Below are 22,310 nucleotides of genomic sequence, written 5' to 3'. Positions count from 1 at the left end.
AAATCTATATACAATGTAGCACTACAAAGCAATGAAGAATGAACTATTGATACATACATCAAAACAGGTAACTCTTCCAGACATAATGCTAAGTGAAAAAAATCAAACACAGGAGAGTATGTACTACATGATTCCACTATAGTTGAAAAGCAGTCAGTACTAACTGAGGGGTAGGAAATGAAAACAGTGGTTCCCTTTGGTAGACAAGATTAACTGGGAGAGATCAGCACTGACATAGCAGATAATGCCTCTGCAACACCAGCATCACGGTAAGCCTGGTAAAGCAGCGTAACAAAGACTAAGTGCTGGGGTACCTGCAGCCACCAGAGCATCCTGAAGAAGCTGCTCCTTCCTGGCTTGCTCTTGTCCCAGTTTTGGCCATTGTGGCCATGTGAAGAATAAACCAACACACAGAAGCACATGTACTCACTCCCCACCCTGCACCCCAGCCTTCATTCTCTTCTGCCTCTGCAACTCTGATTTTCAAATAAGTCCTTTAAAAATTATTAGCTAGGAGAAGGGATCAGAGGTCCTTCTAAAGAACCAGGGTTATCCTGCATTTTGAAATCGTTTGTATAAGATATGCAACACACACATACACACACAGGGCTGTACATACAAGATGTGTACACTTCACAGTATATTTCATCATATTGTTAGAGTTAACTATAAATGAGCTGCAGAATCCTTATATTTACACGAAAATCCTATGTGGACCATGTACCTAAACTGAATCACAAGCTCAGACGCTAAATCCTCAACTTGCATCCTCTGGGATCTCACATGGGCACTACTTCGTGCTCCAGCTCTTCCCTTCCCATCCAGCTCCCTACTTCTAGCCTGAGGAAGCAGTAGAGATCGCCCAAAGTCTTGAGACCCTGCACCTGTGTGGGAAACCCAGAAATAGCTCCTGGCTTTAGATCAGCTCAGCTCTGGCCATTGTGGCCACTGGTAGGATGGAAGATATTTCTCTCTCTCTGTAACTGTTCCTTTCCAATAAAAACAAAAGCAAAATATATAAAAAAAATCTTTCATTTGCTGATACATAGGCAAAAACTTTTTAAAAAGTATTTATTGGGGGCCGGTGGCGTGGCCTAGTGGCTAAGGTCCTCGCCTTGAATGCGCCGGGATCCCATATGGCTGCTGTTTCTAATCCCGGCAGCTCCACTTCCTCTCTATCTCTCCTCCTCTCAGTATATATGACTTTGTAATAAAAATAAAATAAATCTTAAAAAAAAAATATATTTATTGGGCCCGGCACAGTGGCCTAGTGGCTAAAGTCCTCGCCTTGAACGCCCCAGGATCCCATATGGGCGCTGGTTCTAATCCCGGTAGCTCCACTTCCCATCCAGCTCCCTGCTGGTGGCCTGGGAAAGCAGTTGAGGACAGCCCAATGCATTGGGACACTGCACCCACGTGGGAGACCTGAAAGAGGTTCCAGGTTCCTGGCTTTGGATCAGTGCGCACCGGCCTGTTGCAGCTCACTTGGGGAGTGAATCATCGGATGGAAGATCTTCCTCTCTGTCTCTCCTCCTCCTCTCTGTATATCCGGCTTTCCAATAATAATAAATCTTTTAAAAATATATTTATTTATTTTTATTGTAAAGTCAGATATACAGATAGGAGGAGAGACAGAGAAGATCTTCCATTAGTTGATTCACTCGCTAAGCAGCCACAATGGCTAGAGCCGAGCCAATCCTAAGTTAGGGACCAGGAGCTTCTTCTGGGTCTCCCACACAGGTGCAATTCCCAAGGAATTGGCCCGTCCTTGACTGCTTTCCCAGGGCGTAAGCAGCGACCTGGATGGGCAAGTTGGGGGATTAGCTGCTAGACTACTGCACTGGGCCCAAGAACTTTTTCTGGGTCTCCCACATGTGTGCATGGGCCCAAGTGCTTGGGCCATCATCCGCTGCTTTTCCACACAAATTAGCAGGGAGCTGAATTAGATTTAGAGAAGTCTAGACTCAAACTAGAGCACTGCATGTGGTAGCTCTATCACCTATGCCACAGCACCAACCACATGTTACCTTTCAAAGGTATTTTTATTGCCATTTATTTAGAACCATTATGAAAGACATGCACCAATTAATTAAAAATGTAACTACTGTAAATTTTTCTTTTAAAGATTTGCTACTTTTATTGGAAAGAGATTTACAGAGAAGAGAGACAAAGATTTCCATCCGCTGATAAGCTCTCCAGGTGGCCACAATAACCAGAGCTAAGCCAAAGCCAGGAGCTTCTTCTGGGTCTCCCACAAGGGTGCGGGATCCCAAGGCTTTGGGTCTTCCTCTACTGCTTTCTCAGATGAAAAGCAGAGAGCTGTATGGGAAGTGAAGCAGCTGGGACATGAACTGGTCCCCATATGGATTCGGCACTTGCAAGGCAAGGATTTAGCCACTAGGCCATCCTTTTCCAGCTGGTGGAGTAAGTGTTCCAAAGGGCTTAATATATTAATTGGACATAGTTTAAATTTAAAAATTGATCACATATTATTTAATCTTAAATTTAACAGCTAAAAGCTGTACTTCTCTACAGGGATGTACTGATTCATTAAGAGCAAGAGGGAGGAAGAGGGAAAAGAAGAAAAGTCAATGTCATCTAGAAAAACATTCATTAACCTAACTGACGATAACTGACTTCATGGTTGCAATTTAACTGTTTTAAAACTGATTTTTTAAATATTTGAGATATTCTGTAGTACTTTTGCCCATAGAAGATTGAGACACACATTAAAAAAAAATTTCTCCTAGACCTCTCTGCCCAACATTATCAAGACATATTTTAAGAAGTAATGCTGTTTCCTGGCGCAGTGGCCTAGTGGCTAAAGTCCTCGCCTTGAACGCACCAGGATCCCATATGGGCGCCGGTTCTAATCCTGGCAGCTCCACTTCCCATCCAGCTCCCTGCTTGTGGCCTGGGAAAGCAGTCGAGGACGGCCCAAAGCTTTGGGACCCTGCACCCGTGTGGGAGACCCGGAAGAGGGTCCTGGTTCCCAGCTTCGAATTGGCGCGCATCGGCCGTTGCGGCTCACTTGGGGAGTGAATCATTGGACGGAAGATCTTCCTCTCTGTCTCTCCTCCTCTCTGTATATCTGACTTTGTAATAAAATAAATAAATCTTTAAAAAAAAAAAAGTAGTAATGCTGTTTCTAAGAGTTTGTTAAATTTTCTGTGTATCTTATGTTTACAACTAAAAATCGACATTTTCAAGAATGTTCAATTCTATGAAATCAGTCCTTGGGTGTTAATGTATTTATTGCTTTAAATCTTGACCCTTTTACATTTATGCATGTATATATTTTTTTAAAGTAAAGCGAACCAGTCCATCCTCCAAGGCTACTTTGATTATCTTTGTTTGCACAACAGACCAAACCTTCAGCTGGTTTTCCAAATAAAGCAGACAATATTTATCCACTGGACCTCTTCCAGTCAACTGGGAAAACAGAATTTACTTAGCTTCTTCAAAACTAGTGAATAATTTTAAGCATTCAGTATGTATTTATAGGATAACTGAAGCTGTTCTGCTTAATTGGAATCCTCCCAGAGTTTTGCATAAATATTCTATTACTTATTATATACATATTACATGTTTTTTTGCTTACTATCAGAATTCAAAAATCCCCTCCCTTCCAAATATCTTTCAATTACTTTTTACAATATCAAATTCTTTTCAAATGTGCATAAACAAACATATTCACAAGCACAGCAATGCCAAAAGTCTATGCTAGGAATGTAAGGACATTTTTCAAATGGTAAAAATATAACAAATGCATTTCCAAAATAAATTTGGTTGTTATACTTGCAATGAATTTTTCGCATACTCTCCAATTGATACATGCCTCCTAGAGACATTACAGATACTGTTAAAATGATCTGACATTGCCCATTTTCATGAAGTTGATCTGATGTAACTACAGTGTCCCCAGTCCTTGATCAGCTAGACTCATTCTGAATCTAAAGTATGTGATCTGTTGGGAATAGAGTTCATTTTAATGACTTCAGAAACATCAACTTCTTCAAAGCATCTTGTCAAATTAAGGCGAGATAATGTGGATACAGGTTTAGGCTACTTCATTTTTTCCCTTGTCTCGCTGACTGCTTTAGAATGCTCCCAATGACCCAGTTTCTGTGAAGATCACAGTTCCAGCACATAGCACCGTGCCTCTCTTCTTCCTTTCCACGGTGTACTGTCCCCTGCAGCCGAAACACGGGCCCTGCATCCTGATTCCAAGAACCCAAGCTGCCAAACAGCCAGATTCTGAGCTCCCATTCAAGAAGGAACATTGGTAACACTACACTGAAGATTAACTTTATTTCAAGTCTAAACAAAATGAAACAAAAACAGAACCTATGATACTCATTCTACTTTTTAATGTTTTTTTTTAATTCATCACACGATGTATCAACTGATGGGAAAATGATATCTGCCTTTCCACTTCCCCTTCCCAGGGAGGATAAAGGGTTAAAACATTTTGTCTACAACACCCTGATAATTAAACTTTGTCCCTCAGTAACATTTTCTCCAGGTTCTCTCCAACTGCTCCCCAGCTCTATATAGTGGGCTCCTACATCTGGTACAGAAATGGAGGCTGTAGAAAACCAAGAAGCCCTAATTCCCTAAAGAGTTTGCGGATTCCTTTTGAATGTGTTCATTGCATAATAGTTTCCCCTGTGGAAAGTAACTTGGTTCCATCAGTCCTTTGGGTAAAAAACATCTTACAAATAAACATAGGCATGTAAGGAGGCTTAATTTGAATGATGCAAAAAATAAGCCTCCTCCCTACAGGAGCCACTTACATGATTCAAAATGGCAGCGCAACAGAGGAATATTAAATTGCTTTACCACATTGCTTTGTTTTTAAACCCCACTGTGCAGAGAGTGTATCTTCAGACAGGGCAAAGCCACGCTTGCCTAAGATCTCCAGGAACTCGCTCCTCCCAGCGCAGGCTCAGGCGGAGGCAGGATAATGGATCAAGGCATTAAGTGCCTTTACCAGGTCTTGTCTTCTACCCATAGATCAAAGAGAACTTATCTGCATGATTCATTACTGACTCAAAGAGGAGATTTTAACCTCAAAATAAATAGACTATCTTAACTATTTTCAAGGATTAGAAACACACATGCAGATACTAAAAGTGCCTATGAGAAAATTGTATTTTTTTCTTTTAAAAAAATCAGCATACAATTACACAAATATCTGACACTATGTTGTCTTTTAAAAACCAATCAATATGGAGACATTTGAGCAAAAGCCAGATGACAAGAAAATAATGGCCGCTTTTATGTTTATCTGCTCTGGTGTCATCATTAACGAGAACGGATCTTCTCCCACAAACTGGTCTGTGAGCACGCATACTTAAAAACAGAGGAACATGCCTCTTTATTTATTCTTCACACTATTTGTGTTCAAAACAAAGCTACACCAGCTTTATCAAGCTTAATTCTAATTCAGTTTGCACAATCTTCTAGAAAGGCTCTATAAAAGCACAAAGCTTAAGTGCTTAATAGGTCTGTCACTTTGAAGAAAAGTCTGAAATGTCTAAAATTGTTTTTATATGCAACTTCTTCTATCTTTTCCAATTTCAGGAGAAAAATCTAGAGAAAAATCTATCTCAGCCAGTACATCAGCACCTACACTTTTCCTTTATATCAGCTGAACCCAAAAAGATAACCTCAATTTATTAAGGCTTAACTATATAAGAAATATTCTTGAAAATACTAGTTTTTTTAAAAAAAGGCTGCAAAATAACCAGCCCTGAGAAGTTCATAAGCACGAAGGCAAAGTGAGGCTTCAAGCAGAAAGCCTGACGTCTTCCCAAGAAGCTGTGTCCGAGCTCTGGGTCATTTCACATCAGCATTAGGAATCATCATATCTCCCTTGATTCATGTGATGGATTTCCAATCAAGCCTTCCCCTCAAGTAGATGCCCCTGTAAAACATGTTTAATCCATACACTGACATTGATATAGCTTTACATTCTTACTGAGCATTGGTTTTAGAACACATATTCCAGAAAGTGTTAAAAGTAAAGAAAACACCACTGATGCTGAGAAGAAAGACATTGCCAGAAAAGAATCGTGGATGGGAAGAGCAGGTACACCAAAAACAGAATCAGCTCACTGCCAAGGAGGGCAGACATAGTACATGCTCTCTCAACGAGAAAGGCAGAAATGTGCAGGAACTAGTATTTGATGAATCAGCATGTAAGCCATAAAGGGGAAAATTTGGGACTCACTTCTGCAGCTAGTTAGATACTATCCCTAACTAGTTGTGGATGTTACTCAAGGCCTTGAGAAAACAGTAAATAGAAATGATGTTAGTACTTACTCCATAGATTGTGGGTGTGGCCTAAATAACACCAGTATTTTCTACAAGACAATTTACTTATCCTACTCTTAAATAGACTTTTCTTTACATCTTCGTTTTAAACCTTTAAAGCTATGCTTTTTTATATTAGCTGGCAATTTATTCACAATTAAATCAATAATTTCAGTTTCTGGCTCCCAACTTCAATGCGGCCCATTCTCAGCCATTGCAGAATCTATTATAGCTATGTGGAGAGTGACCAGCAACAGAATACCTATCACTTCGACCTCTTGGCTAAGATCAAGTGTAAGAGAGAATACCTTTGTCTTTCTCCTTCTCAATCTGCCTCCAAAATACACTTTAAACTCATTAACAAATTCGCAAACATTATGTGTATCTATCCTATATTATTAAAAATATAATGTAAAATACTAGGAATATTATGAATGACCCCTTATCAACTCAGAAAAGGCAAATCAGAAATACAGAATTATTTTGAGTTATCAAGTTCTGTATTTTGCCACAGCTGATACACTTGGTATGTAACTTTGGGAAGACACCCATTTAAAAAATAGTCTTGGGATAACTTCCACTTAAGTGACACTTAAGTATATTTGGGGATACGGAACACTTACATGTATCTGGGGTTGGCAGCTTGCTTACAGGTTAAGCCTCTACCTGCAGTGCCAGCTCCCATATGCGCACAGGTTGGAGTCCCACAGGTTCTCTGTTAACGGTCTTGGATAACAACAGAGAGGATGGCCCAAGTTTTTGCGTTCCTTAACCCATTTGGGAGACCTGGGTATACTCTAGCCATCTCAGCCACTAGGGAATAAGCCAGCAGATGAAAGATGTCTCTGTTTCTGTAACACTACCTTTCAAATAAAAATTATATAAACATCTTTTTTTAAAAATGAATGTCACCATGGTTTGGTGCAGAGAGAAATGAGAATGAGGAAGGATACATTGAAGAGTGGTATCAAGAGGAGAGGTTGGCAGTAGCCAGGCCAGGCAGGACTTCAAAGACGGGGCAAAAACCAAGGTAGACCTTCTCCTAGGAATAACAGAAGTCAGAGAAAGTGTCATGCAGAAGGGATGACATGAGCCTATCTTCCCAATCTGAGGATACATAGTGGACAAATAAAAGATTTCCTGAGGGTCAACAGGATCTGTTTAGTTACCTTGTGTTCCAAAGAGTTCCTGCCTCATCTCTAACTTGTGAATTAAAAAGTCATATAAACTAGGATCACACATCACTGTCATCATCATCTCTGGGGACTAAGAAAAACCAAGTTTGTACAAGAACATTCCAGTAGTCACACAGCTACATTCCAACATTCCTGTGGAAATAGTCTAAGGGCAAGAGGAAAGACAGACTACACTCAAACCACAAATTAATACTGGCAAGTATTTGGACTTTTCAGAATCCATCTTAAACAGCATTTTTAAATGGGGTAGTAGTGACAGAAAATGCTAGAAACTGGCAAAACTTCTTGGACCTATCAAAATCAAGGTATGTTTAATAGCACTACCCCTGGAGTTGGGTGTTTTGTGGTTTTTGTTTTGCTATACCTGCAATGGAACATCTGTGTACATCAGGGAATGTAAAATACAGGTACAAAAGAGAAATGATTAAATGGCATTGAAGAAAATTGGAGTTTAGTGTGTCATCCAATAATAAACCACAGGCTTGTAGTTAGGCAACAGCTAACTTCACAGGAATTGAAACAATAAAGATCCTTGCACATTTGCCTAGTGTGTACCTGATGCCTGCATTTCTCGAGGCCTCCAAAGGCATGCTTACTCAGGAACATCAGGAGGAAGAATGCCTTGAGGAGCGGTGCAGCGATATAAGATCTTTTCTCTGTTAGCCTACTGTAATCCCTGAAATCCCTCAAACTGGGTAACATTTGAATGTACAACAAAGGCATTTACTAAGAAGGGCTATGATGATTTGCATTATCATTTCCTAGAATTGCAATTTTTCTGTAATTTGCAATTTTTATCCCCTTAAGTCATTTATACAATACAAATTATGTTACCTATAGTAGAGAAAAATTAGATGTAAATTTTTTTTTAGGAAAACAAAACCATTCTCTTTTCACAAATTATAGACCACAATGAAGTATTTAGTCTATATTTCTGTAATTTTTAGATGGGTAAACTTTTCTGTAAATAAAACCATGGAAGGCTAAGAGGAATGATTTGACTATCTGATCTAAGCTGTGTAAGTGAAACAATGGTCAACATCAAAATAATGAATAAAGAGAAAAATGAAGTAGAAAAATGCAATCAATTTTGGTCTTCAGAGTATTTGATGACATTTTTCATGACTTCCTTTGAGAAGATTATTCCACCTCTTACTAACCTTGGAAAATAAAGCCCTTCAAAGCTAGTTAATCTAGAAATTTAAAGGAAAACTAACTTATATTTAACATTATTAGCATGTGACTTGTATAAAGCATAAGGCATGCGTTTAAAAGATTCTTATGCTTGTTAATGTGGTGACATCAACATTTTGCAATTTTAGTGAGTTCTAGAAAATGGGCCATATCACTGCATTTTCAAAAGGGTCACAAAATTATGTGTTTGTCCTGCACTGGCTATCCCACAGATCACTTATCTACAAAGCACTATATTTACATGCAAGAAAGATACCAAGATAGTTAATAAGTGGCCCTCACCTGGAAAAGTTTGTAACCCTGGAGTAGAAAAAAGTTATCAAATTATTTGTAAAAATTTTTGAGAAAGAGTCAGACAGCCATTGTTTGACTTACAGACAGAATTCTCAACTGGCAGGTAACTTCCCTTATGCCTTCAATGACCGGACTCCATGAACTGAAGGCACAAGTTGGAAACTGAATCCAGGTCTCCCATGATTCAGAAACCTATTTACCTGAGTCAGCATCTGCTGCCCTCCCGTATCTGCTGGGATCAGGAACAACAGCCAGGTTCAAAACCCAAGCACTCCAACGTTAGATGGGGGCATCTTACCTAGTAGGTCAAATACCTGCCCCAGCAATCAAATTACAATAAACCAAAGAGGACCCTCCCAAAAATGTAGACATGAAGCAGCAGTGGTAGAAGGGGTTACTTCTTAGGTGAAAGGAAGTCCCTGCCTCTGGAGACAACAGGTTTTAGTTCATTGTCGAAGGATCGTTTGAACATCAATGGTAAAGAAGGAAGACCAAAACGCAGTGTACTGCAGGAAAAGCAGAGGCAATGAATACTTGGACACATGGAATCCCTTGGTTTGTGTGGGACGAAAAGAAACTAGGCTGAAAAAGCTGGTCAGCTCTAGTCAGAGGAGTGCTTTGAATGTCCAGCCAATGAGCCTATAAATAATTCAAAAGGATCTGTGAGTCACTGAAGGGTTGCCGAGAATCAGCTATTCACAATTGCAATTTCAGAAGATTGAAGCTGGCCTCCTGCAATGATGGGCATTGTACACTCATCTCCATTCTCCAAAGCCCAGTCCTACCACCACAAATACTGTCAACATTATGTTGTATTGATAGGCCAGATGGAAAATGACATCAGAGCCAATGTCTGTCTCCCTTTAATTCAACTAGCTCAAATCTGCATGTTCTATTGATCAACAAATGTTCATTTACTCTGAAGAGTAAACTCCTATTAACACTTCTATTTGCAGACAAGATAACACAATCTTTGGTGAGAATACCACAAAGAAGCTCATCTGTAAGTAACACTAAAGAAAAGTGCATCTGGAGTTGATGCAACACATACAGAGAGAGAGGAGAGAGCCAGACATTTCCACCTTCTAAAATATTACCACCAGATAGACAGCTCACTTAAGGGTCATCTGAGATAGCCCTGTCAGTCAGCATACCTTCTTGAGAAAACAAAGTTAGAAAAGTTCAGCAAAATTCCAAGTCTGGCACCTTCCATAAGTGCCCAGCACTTAATGTATATAGGACAACAGTGAGCTCTTACAGGTAGACATTTCACTGATTTCCATTGAGAATCTTTTTCAGAGCCTCATAAGAAATCAGTAACTCTTGCACTTGAATATCCATTCACTCATACGCATAGTATTATGGAAGTATAACAGCTCATATTAACTCATGTATAAGCATATGGCATCTGAAATAATTCCTTACAAGGTACATTAAACTTGAAATCAAAACTTACAATTCCACTGCTTCTAAATGTTTTATGTAATCACATTAAGAAAAGACAAAGCCCCACTGACAGTCACATTTGAACATGTAATTGACATTTAATTAGAATTGTATCATCCCTTTAGCAGGAATATAATGAAAAGATTTTGTGAAAATGAAACAAGTATAAAAGATGAATCAGGAACAAATTAAGAATATCAAAATCATGAATATTAAAATTACATCTTCAGAAAATTATATAGATCTCTTAATATGTATTACTACAACTAAACATGGACACCTTTTCTCCTCCTTGCTGCATTTCAACTATTTCCACACAAAAAGTAAAACCAAGTTTACTATTCTAGCTCACAAAAGCATTTATTAGCAATATACAACTTTCATTCACATAATTGTGTATCACCATTTAGCAATTCAATTTTCAGAAGAAAATGATACAAAACAACTACTTTTGAAAAATGCCATCTAAGGGCTTGGCAGCGTGGCCTAGTGGCTAAGGTCCTCTCCTTGATCCCATATGGCTGCTGGTTCTAATCCCAGCAGCTCCACTTCCTCTCTATCTATCCTCCTCTCAGTATATCTGACTTTGTAATAAAAATAAAATAAATCTTTAAAAAAAAAAGAAAAATGCCATCTGAATCACCAATATTCTTTTCAAAAGTAATATCTTCACTAAACAAATTTAGAGATAAATTCAACCACTATCAACACATTTGCAAGTGATCAACCACTGGCTTTTTACTTCAATTTTTATCCTATTTTGAGTTCATTACAATACTATGTAATATCAAGTAGACTTATGTTAGAACTGCAACATAAAATGAGCTTAAGAAATTAAACTCAGGATTGAAGGATAAGATTGCTTTTGGAACATTTTCATCTTTTGACTTTCACGTGGAAACTCGCACAATGGAGGACTCAGTTTTTTAGTATGGGTCCACTGAGAAATGGTGTTGTAAGTACATTAAGCAGTAAATGGCTAGAGAGAACACAATGTCATTTCTTGTTCAAGGCTATTCTTATTTGGTTCTCAGAACTGCACTATTAAAGAATTCTGAATGGCTGAACATGTGACAAAACTTTAATTTAAACACAGATGAAAACTGGCATCTGAGATCTAGAGAAACTTGTTCAGTCTTGCACTCTACACATTGACAGGCTGAGAACAAAATCACGGTAAAACACCTGCACCATGCTGTACTTCAGATAACGGGGCTAGAAAGGCAATAAAGAGTCTCAAAAATGGAGTGCAGCCTACCTTTTTAAAAACTCCATATACTCGGTATGCTTGATGAGTCCTGTCCTCATCATTATGGTTTGGAAGCATTGTCGATCAATGGCCCACAGTTTCACATTTACAAGAGCTACAGAAAAAGGAAGGAAAAAAAAAAGGAAAAATTAGAGAACCTCCGCTGTGAACAAGATTTTGCATGAGAAGCGTTATTCATGAGAAGTTTGAAAATGATTAACCATAATACACATCTAGAGCTAATATAACATTGTTCTACATCATTAAAAAGGCATGTGTGCTTACAGGCAGAATGTAGTTTATCATGTTTCCTTCCAGTGCTACCGCACACCATGAAGGTTTCTGTTGGTCTTGTGTCATGTAGGGAATGAGAATGCCTGAACACATTGAAATGGCATGGAAACACAACCATGCTCACATGAACTAACCCTCTGTTAATTATACAGAATGGTGTTAATGACTCATAACCATTTTGTTTGGTTGTAAAACTACAGGTAAAAATTCAGTATTCAGGTATACAGCTAAATTTTATACAACAGGTAATTATTATACAGTGATAACTACATAAAGCTCGTTTTACAGATTGTAACCTGTGTGTCCAGAATCACAACATGAAAATTCTATTAGGGATATTTTAGTTGGTTTTAATTTCTATCCTACACACCACTCGTTTTTGACTCTGCATAAAATTCGTATTGAAATAAAATCTACAGATCTTCACCATTTGACCTATGAAGGACATAACAGAAAAGATTTTTTTTTAATGGCAGATGCTTTAGTATGTAACAGAACAATAAATCAAGATGAATTTAGGTTCTAAAAGGATAAGCACATTAAAAATATTCATAATTTAACCTTTGTGATAAATGTGTGATATTTACTTTATTAGTCCCTTTACCTTTAGTGTATATATGTATATATGTATGTATGTACACATAACATGCACAACACACACATGTACTCCGACTCTAATAGAAAATATTTTAAGGTGTCATATTAACTGAAAAACACCAACTCATATGTCATGCCCATAGGTAAGCAACAGAGACAGGATGCATTGGGGGTTGAATGTGACTGCCTGTATGGAACCTGGGTCTAATTTAATCAGTCTAATTTGATAGTGATAAAATTGTCTCTTCTTCATTGGTTCTCAGGGTAGGACAAGTGAATACAAAGGATCAAGGGTGATGGTGAGGAAGAGGAGGATGTTACCAGAACAATTAAGCTACTGTATGCCTTGTTAAGAAGGATAATAAAATAACATACTAAGCAAAGGGGATATTGTACCACACACAGTAAAACCTACTTTTGAATAGTATTCAATTAATAATTTTTTGCAAAATTGTTGGAGGCTAACAATGTTTTCTTCCTTGGCTGGTTCTTCACTGGAGAAAAAGATATTCACTTAAATGGAAAAACAAATGAGGCAGCAAAGCTGTTATACACATGGCTTCGTTCCAAACTGCCCTTACAAACACTGCATTATATTCCAGTTCCTTTTCTGACTTAGGTTCTTTGCCAGGGTTCCCACTGACTTTACACAAACTTTAAGACTGGATGATAGAACCATGGAGGACTGGGAAAATCAGGAAAAGGTACTGAAGTGTTAAATTGGGAGTTAAGATCTTAAAAAGTGATAAAAATTGAAATATAAGAGAGCTGCACAGAGGTAGCTGAATGGGTTGAGCACATCAGCAAGAACACAGATGAGAATGGGCTCGGGAATCCAGTCAGAACAAAACTGTCGCGCAACAACTTTTGCAGGGTTCCCTAAGGTTTCACAGTGACTAAAAGCTCTGGAAGACAAGCAGAAGGAGCCAAGACTACCATGATGGACAACAAAAATCTGTTAGATCTTAAAGCACTGTACATACACACGTTGTATACATACACACATACCCCTTATATATACATTTAAATGCAGTTTCCAGAATAAGGAATGTGCAAGTGTAGTATATATACATTTTCAAGGCTCTACCCAACAAAAAGACTTAAACTCATACTATCAGCAACCATAAAAGAAATTTCCATGTGCTTGCTTTGGCAGCACGTTCACCAAAACTGGAACCGTACAAAGATGATTAGCATGGGCCCTGAACAAGGAAATTCCCTTTATCAGCTTTGAGAGACATGACCACAATGGTAATTGAGAAGCGATCTAGGAAAGAAACAAATTAGATTAGGAAATCAAACAGAATCCAGACCAATGCTAGTACCAAGAAGTAACAATGTATGAAAGACCATAAGACAGAACAGTAATACAGTGAAAGCTGTTTGTGAGGAAAATACCTGTAGCTCAGACACTCACAATGGAACAGTGAAAGGGGGAGGTGTGTACAGAATACGGCAGTAATGAAGATAAGAGCAAAGGCTTGGTGTCCAAGTGTGGCTTCTAATCAAACCACTTGCAGCTTTTCAAATCTGAATTCACACACCAATTTTAGCCCAAGTTCTACACTTGATCTGGCAAATGAACAACTTCACTCTTCATGAATTGCTACAGGTTTTTTCTTACTGGATTCTACCTGCTGCTTAGCATCTCTCTTCGATATTACTTCGTCTTTCATGTCCATGTGGTCCTTCCTCAATTGAGTTTACATATTCCCTCAGAAAAGTCCCTGCCTCATTGCAGGTGATTGCTCTTCCTACAAAAAATTATCTTTTCATTCAAGAAATATTAAGCACATTTCTTGGTCAATAAAATTTATTTACATGAGATTCATGCAAACAGCCAGGTAAGATGCACGCATAAGTGATTCTCTGTGAAAGTACTGAATCTGTACTGGAAATAATCAATGTGCTGAAAAATGATTCCTAAGAATTAGTTCCCAGAATCCAGTAATTTTATCTTATGGTTTCTGTTTGCATGGGCTATTGAAGTAAAATTTAATTCTGTATAATATCACGACAGGATAATCATCATGGTTTGATGAAATTGCAAACTTGTCCATGACCTTAAGCGAAATACCAAAAGATTACATATTATACACACACACATATATATATAATCAGCAAAGTAGGCAAGCATGACTAATATTCACCTTGCATTCTTTGAAAAAAAATGTGGCAAAATAGAGGTGTAATTTGCATCTTGCTTCTCAAAGAAACTGCTGGGATAAAACATCTGTTTCCAGAATTTGAAGAGATCATTGAAAAAAAGGTCTTTTTAGACACTTTTGATTTTAAGTGGCCTATTAGTTTCTGTGAGAAATAATCAGTTCATAAATAAAATTCTTGTGATTTTCATAACTGTTGCTGAACATTTACAGCTGAAGGACATAAGGCAGAAACAGTTTGGGGAAGCAATGTTCCTTTCTGTTCAAGCATGTATCTGAAATTCTTTGCTGGAACAAACCTCATTATCTCAGATTAAGGTCACATGCCCCCTCGGTGGAAAAATAGAAACTCCAATTACTCGCAAATCTCTGTGCACAAATGCAGTGACAGCCTCCTCAATACAGGAAATACCTTCATTTGGATAATAGAGGGAGGGGCCACAAAATGATATCTAAGAGACCACAATTCTAGACTGGGCTTCATTTTTTTAAATGTAATATATCTGCTAACCAACTCAAATGTTTGAAGGATATTGAGAAAGCATGTAAGCATAGAGCATTAAATACTCCAATATTTATTCAGCCTTATTTATTTAACACAAGTATGGCAGACACAGATACTAGATATAAAGGCCAGAAAGCATACTTATCGTCTCTACCCAAAAAAATATGTGATTTGGTTCCCAGGAGTCAATAAGCTACTGATGCCAAATCCTGTGGTCTTGTTTTTGCACAGTTACTAGCTAAAGCTGGGTTTTGCATTTTTATGCAGTTGCAAAATTTTAGAGAAGCTTGTTTTTCACACACAACAATTATACATGACAAATTTCAGTGTCTGCACATAAATTTCAGTGCCCATAGAAGTCTTGCTGGAAAGAGCCAAGCCCATCTATTTACATATTGTCTGGCTGAAACGAATAATTGCAAAAGAGACCACATGGAGTATAAAGCCTAAAATATTATTTCCTATCTGGCCCTTTACAAAATACATTTGCTTTATTCCTAGCCTATCTTAAAAATGAAACAAAACCTCGAGGGATAATTGTTACCATTGAGAAAATTCCTGGGTCTGAGCCTACACAGAACAGGCAATACCTAATATCCAGGTGAGCCGGCTGCAAAAGTCGTGCAGAAGGGAGTCAGTAAACCAGAGTTCTTGCTCTGGTGTGCGTGGCTGAATGCTTCTGTTCCTCCAAAAACTTCAGTTGAAGCTATAACCCACAAGATGAGATCACAAAACAATATCTACATGATAGGAGTAGTGCCTTTATAAGGAGACAAGTCAGTCAATTCAATTCCGCACATGCAATCCACCCCCCTCCAAAAAAAATGGCACATGAGGACTTCGCCAGGAACAGCACGATGACCATGAACCTGATCATGGTGGCACGCTAATCTGAGACTCCTGGCTCCAGAACTGAGAACTGCCTTCGCTGTGGTATTTCAAAAGCTTCAACTTAGACCCCTGGCATCCTAGAAGCCATAGGAGCGTACAGATGGCACTCAAGAGATTCTGGAGAATGAGGGAGAAAAAAAATCCCACTTTTTTTATTACCCTGTAACTGAAATGTAGCATCTCTCTGCATTGTAAACATAACCAACACATTGCACTTCCGGCTTGCCACCAGCGGAAACCCCAGCTATTTTTATATCACCCAACATTTGCTGCGAAGATCAAGCACAATTTATTGCCATTATTACTTGGAAGTTAAAGGAAATAAAAACCTGCTTTTATATCTTTAAAAAAAATCCATGGAATACATTGAATATTTTTATCAAAAGTATTTTATTATATATTCAACATAAGTAGTTTCCTTTGTTATCTATGATAAGCTTTTAAGACATGTTTTGAGTGCAGTCCATATGCCTTACCAGATTGACTAAAGGTTTACAACAGGAACAAGATAAAGAGCCAAAAGAAGGAATAGGTTGAAGCAGGGGCTAGAGGGACTGACAAGGTCAGGACTGATACTTAGCTGGTCTGCACCTGTAGGGATATGCCAGTGCTTGGAACATCAAAATGTTTGTATACTACATACTATACAGACACCTCCGAGTTTCCTGATTGTTCCTTGGGCCTTATCCCCAAAATTCCATTTGTTTTTCAGCAGTTCAGTAATGAAAGGCTTCACGGTAAGCTAAGCAGAAGCCTCCTAGAACCTGCTCCAGAACTTAGCATGCCAATGGTAGGAGGGCTCCCATCTGGATGGGTAAAAAAAAAAAAAAAGACACTTGGGAGGAACTGCAAGACTAAGATATGAGGCAAGCAGGAGGGAATGTGATGTGAAACTGAAAGTGATAAGGATGGCACAGGTCACAAGCGTTCCTGCAGGATTTACTACAAAGCTAGGATATGATCCTGACATCCGTGAGGAAGGACCTTGGAGAACTTCAAGCAGGTGGTTCACTTCAAAAAGAGTGGCAGATGGCAGCCCGATAGTGTGCTGCAGAACCACGGGACCACGGTGCAGAGAAGGAAACTGAGGGAGAAAGAAACAGAAGAGCTAGCAGCTGTTGGCATTATTTATCCTGGCTGGCATCCTCCGGTAGGGACACAGAATACAGAGAAGTGTTTGAATGTGAACGGCATTAGACACCTTAAACAGACATGAAAGACTAGGGAGAAATAATCTGACTTAACCACCCAACTTTCTAACCTAGACACATGAATATTTAGGAAAGGAATGCTGCATTTATATTATTCCAAAGTACAAATGCAGTTATCTTTGTAAATAATTTTTTTAAGATCTATCTTATTTGGGGGCCTGGCATGGTGGCTAAAGTCCTTGCCTTGAATGTGCCGGGACCCCCTATGGGCACTGGTTCTAATCCCGGCAGCCCTGTTTCCTATCTAACTCCCTGCCTGTGGCCTGGGAAAGCAGTTGAGGATGGTCCAAAGGCCTTGGGACCCTGCACCCATGTGGAAGAAGTTCCAGGCTCCTGGCTTTGGATTGGCACAGCACCAGCCGTTGTTGCCTCTTGGGTATGAATCAGAGGATGGAAGATCTTCCTCTCTGTCACTCCTCCTCTGTGTATATCTGACTTTCCAATAAAAATAAAACAAATCTTAAAAGAAAAAAAAACAAAAAGACAAACCAACTCAGAATGCAGCCGAGAAAGAGACAATGTTATAGAAAAGCATGCTAAGGTGAATGGTGACCAAAATTGCAAATATTCTTAGTGGCATTCAACTGTGTACTTCAAAATAAAGTCATAGGTTATAGATTTTACCATAATCAGGCCCCAAAGGTGAACATACACATTTATGTCCCAAATCCATACAAAAGGAGTTTCAAATGCCAAGTGTTTTCAAGGCAGAGTTCAGCTTGCATGAGCAGGCCCTGATGGCATTCCTTCCATTTCCCCAGCCTCCTTTGGAGCTGCGAGCCTGCTCCTGTCCAACGGGCTGATAGCCGGTCCTACTCCCACACCACTGTGGAGGATTCGCTCTCAATCTACAACAACTTTTAACACACATATCTAAACCTTCCACACATTCTTGCAAAGTTCTGTTCAAAGATATTTGCATCGCTCACATTTCAACACAGAAATGGAACCAACAGGATATACAGAGAAACAAGCATTTACTATGTACTTGCCTCCTATAATCTGGAGGCTAAAGCAAACAAAAAATAAAAAGTATGAATCTGCTCTCCTCTGCCCTTTGGTTGAATCTGTTCTCTCAGCAGATCGGATGATACCTGCTACCATTGGTGAAGGTGGATACTCCTCAATTGGTCTACGACTTAAAAGTTCATCCCCTTGAAAACACTATCCCGGGGCCAGCCTTATGGCATAGTAGGTTAAGTGGCCACCTGTCATGCCAGCATCCCACAAGACCCAGGTGCGTTATTTCTGATCCAGCTTCCTGCTAATGGCCTGAGAAAGCACCAAAAGATGGTTCAAGTGCATCACCAGGTAATACAAAAAAAGTACATTAATTGTTCATATCTCAGTGCTGTTGTGACATGGTAACATATATCATATATAATCCTGTCTTTAATATACTCTTCTATTGTTTGCCAGAAAGGCATGATGTAAGAACACACTAAAGATACCCTGAATTGAAACTTGTATCACTATTTGTTTAAAAAAAAAAAAACTTTTTTTTACAAGATTTCATTTTTACTTGAAAGGCAGATTTACAGAGAGAAGGAGAGACAGAGGGAGAGTTATCTTCTATTCACTCCGCAAGTGGCCACAACAGCCAGAGTTCAGCTGATCCAAAGCCAGGAGCCAGGAGCCAGGAGCCTCTTCCAGGTTCCCCACGTGGGTGCTGGGTCCCAAGGAGTTAGGTGATCCTCCATTGCTTTCCCAGGTCATTAGCAGTGAGATGAGTGGCTGGTACAGCAGCTGGAATACAAGCTGGTGCCCAAATGGGATGCTGGCACTTGAAGGCAGAAAATGAGCCTATTGAGTCACAGCCTGGGCCCCAACATTTTCTATTCTTAAACCTCAGTGGGAAATCACCATGGACCCCTAACACTGGTTTTCTAAACATCTCCAACACTACTATGTCTTCAGACAAAAATTCCAAAGTATTTTGTTTCTTCTCACACCGGCTTTCACTCTCTGGACAGATTTTGGAGGTCTCCTTTAAGAAATGTGCTGATGCTCAAGAAATGGGCACGGGAAATGGGCAGACATTTCACAAAAGAACAAACCCAAATGGCAAACAAGCATATGAAAAAATGCTCAAGTTCCTTGGCAATAAGGGAAATCCAAATGAAGACAACAATGAGGTACCACCTAACTCCAGTAAGGATGGCACACATACATAATACCACCAACACTTGCTGGCGAGGATGTGGGGAAAAGGGAACCCTTCTCCACTGCTGGTGGGACTGCAGACTTGTACAGCCTCTATGGGAATCAGTTTGGCGAATACTCAAACAACTGAAAATCAACATACGCTATGATCCAGCAATAGCACTCCTAGGGATATAGCCAAAACATCTCCTACACAAGAAACCAACATGCACGCCTATGTTCATAGCAGCACAATCTACAATCACAAAAACCTGGAAGCAGCCAAAATGCCCATCAATAGAAGACTGGATAAGAAAGCTATGGTTCATCTACTCCATGGAATACTACTCAGCTATTAAAAAAAACGAAATGCAGTTCTTTGTGGACAAATGGGTCCAACTGGAATCCATCATGCTAAGAGAAATGAACCAATCCCAAAAGGTTAAATACCACATGTTTGCCTTAATCTGAGATGAAAAGATGACAACTTGGAAGATAGTACCTGTATATTGTAATATTAGTGCAATCTAACAACCTGTATCCAATGCAATAAGATAATGCAATGTAAACTATAAACCAACAATTAATGTCAGAATACTTAAGATCTACAACGAAAAATCTACTATACCCTCAATACGCTATGTTAACCTGTAATGGGGAGGGAGTGCAGGGAAATCTTTCAGGACCATAAAAAGAGTGAGAAAAAAGTACAATATAGCCTATCAAGATCAAATCTGGTAATTCATAGACAACAGACTCAAAGCGGCACTGAACAACAATAAAATTACTATACCAATGCATGAGGGGGGAATCGGGTGCGATCCTGACAACCTCTTAACAGGAGGTCATGTGCGTGGAGCAGGGGGGCACTCCAGAGTGGAGCAGGTGGTAAGGAGGAAGCTTGGATCCCAACCATGAAGACTCCCAGACCTTCACCACAAACTATTAATACGAGCAACAAGGACTATATCCCAACTGCCAAGGAGGCCACAGGGAATTGGATGCCCTCGGAGGCCGAGACTCTGAGGTCACCCACCCCCAACCAGAGCTTCCGCAGGGGATGGAAGAAGTCCAAACACTACCGTGCAGAAACCAACGTCATCGGAAAGACAGCCAGAAGCCCTGAGCGGTCCGCAGAAAGAGAAGAACGATAAATGTCTTTCGGGACCATGGAGAAGAGCTTTCTCTGGTCCGAGCCTGGCTCCACCTCTGGGCCCCCGCCCTCCCTCGCAATGACCATCGGGATTGCTTCGAAAACCCCTCACAGCAAACAATCATACAAACTGAAAAAACCTAAAATAAGTAGACAAACAACAGAAAGTAGAGCTTGAAATCTGATAGGAAAGAGCTGGCGTGGATTGGCTCATGCCTCGCTGGGTGGGACACAAGATTAGTTACTCCTCAGCATGGTGTTGAGGATTTTCCTGCACACCCCCCCCAAAAAAAAAATGTTCTGCACCTTAAATGTCGACAAATATCTTGTTAGAGTTACAAGCCAGTCTAGATTATCCTAAAATCTGCCAAGATCAGCAAAATTATACTTCAACACAACAAATGGCTAAATACTAAAATGAAATAGACATGAGACAGCTGAATGGTACCTTATAGCCATTTTAAGGTATATAGCAGCCGGTCCGGTCCTGTATATAAACTAAAATTGAAATGTCAATGAGCTAATCATAGGTTGTGGTTAGGACTTGCTTTTTTTTTTTTTTTTTAACATACTGGTTACTCAAAACCATGTCAATTCCATAATATTGCAAATTGCTGTTGATGTTATATTGGGACTCTTAATTGACTGTGATGATATTCTACCAGCTCTAACTTCAGACCAGAAATGGTCTCCCCAAGAAACTGTTCAACCCATCTGGACAATAAGTAGCTGGACTCTATGCTTGGTATATGTTTGCAAGGAAAGAATCTTGATTGAATTTGAACTGTAATACTGCATCAAGGTGGAGGAATCCACCAGAGGGGAGGGGAGGGGGAAGGGTGGGGGATTCCCAGAGCCTATGAAACTGTCAAATAATGCAAAATAATTAATAAAAAAAAAATAAAAAAATAAAAAAATAAAAAAATAAAACCTATTGCTATTAGAAGCCTTAATTAAAAAAAAAAAAAAAAAAGAAATGTGCTGATGCAGACTTTGCCTAAATGACCTAGAAAATGTGGTATGCTTTACAGAGGAGGAAAGACAAGAAAAGGTGTCACGAGCTTATGGTCCCCATCTTTCCGGATTAAAAAACACCAGCTTATTCTGCAAGGTCCGTCAATCAACAAAGAATTAAATTTTATGACACCCTTCCTTCCATTACATGTAGGCTATCTGGCTTACGGTTAAAACAATCAGAAACCTGGAGGAGAGTTTTAGAGGCTTCAGTGAGTCCAAAGTCACTTCCCAATATCATTAAAAACATTGTGTCAGCCTTAAGCAAATCCCAATTGGCAGAATGCTCTGAGACAAATGCTCCCCAATTTCAAAAGGCGTTTGTTTCAATTAGGCATCTGGAACACACCATGTTCTCCACTGTGCAAATTGTTTCCCTGCCGGTGGGGAGGATGTTTCAACATTTCTCGCCTAGGGAAGTTCATCTTGATAATCTATGTGGTGTGAAGGGGATGACTCGTAAAATGAGAAGTTGCAGATAAGAGTAATCATTAGAAATGAAGAAATGTTAAAAAATCACTCCAAGTTCTCATGATTATCACATATTTGAGAAGATTTAGTGTTGTAGGCTACTCTCTAATGAAATATACAGAAATGAAATAATTTATTTTAAATTCTTCTCATTTTGTCATGTTGTACAA

General features: G+C 39.2%; 1 protein-coding gene across 3 annotated transcripts in view; it reads right to left on the bottom strand.

Annotated features, from left to right (window-relative positions):
• Positions 1-22,310, bottom strand: part of PRKG1 (protein kinase cGMP-dependent 1) — a 1,159,635-nt gene that overhangs the window by 360,896 nt on the left and 776,429 nt on the right. For all 3 annotated transcript variants that reach the window (XM_004583389.2, XM_004583388.3, XM_058671972.1), the window contains one exon: positions 11,707-11,812. In XM_004583389.2, coding sequence (XP_004583446.2) covers positions 11,707-11,812 — 106 coding nt within the window. The remainder of the gene's footprint in view (positions 1-11,706; positions 11,813-22,310) is intronic.

The sequence above is a fragment of the Ochotona princeps genome, chromosome 13 (assembly GCF_030435755.1).
Source record: "Ochotona princeps isolate mOchPri1 chromosome 13, mOchPri1.hap1, whole genome shotgun sequence".
Classification (NCBI taxonomy): Eukaryota; Metazoa; Chordata; class Mammalia; order Lagomorpha; family Ochotonidae; genus Ochotona; species Ochotona princeps.
This window is presented reverse-complemented; position numbering and strand designations above follow the sequence as displayed.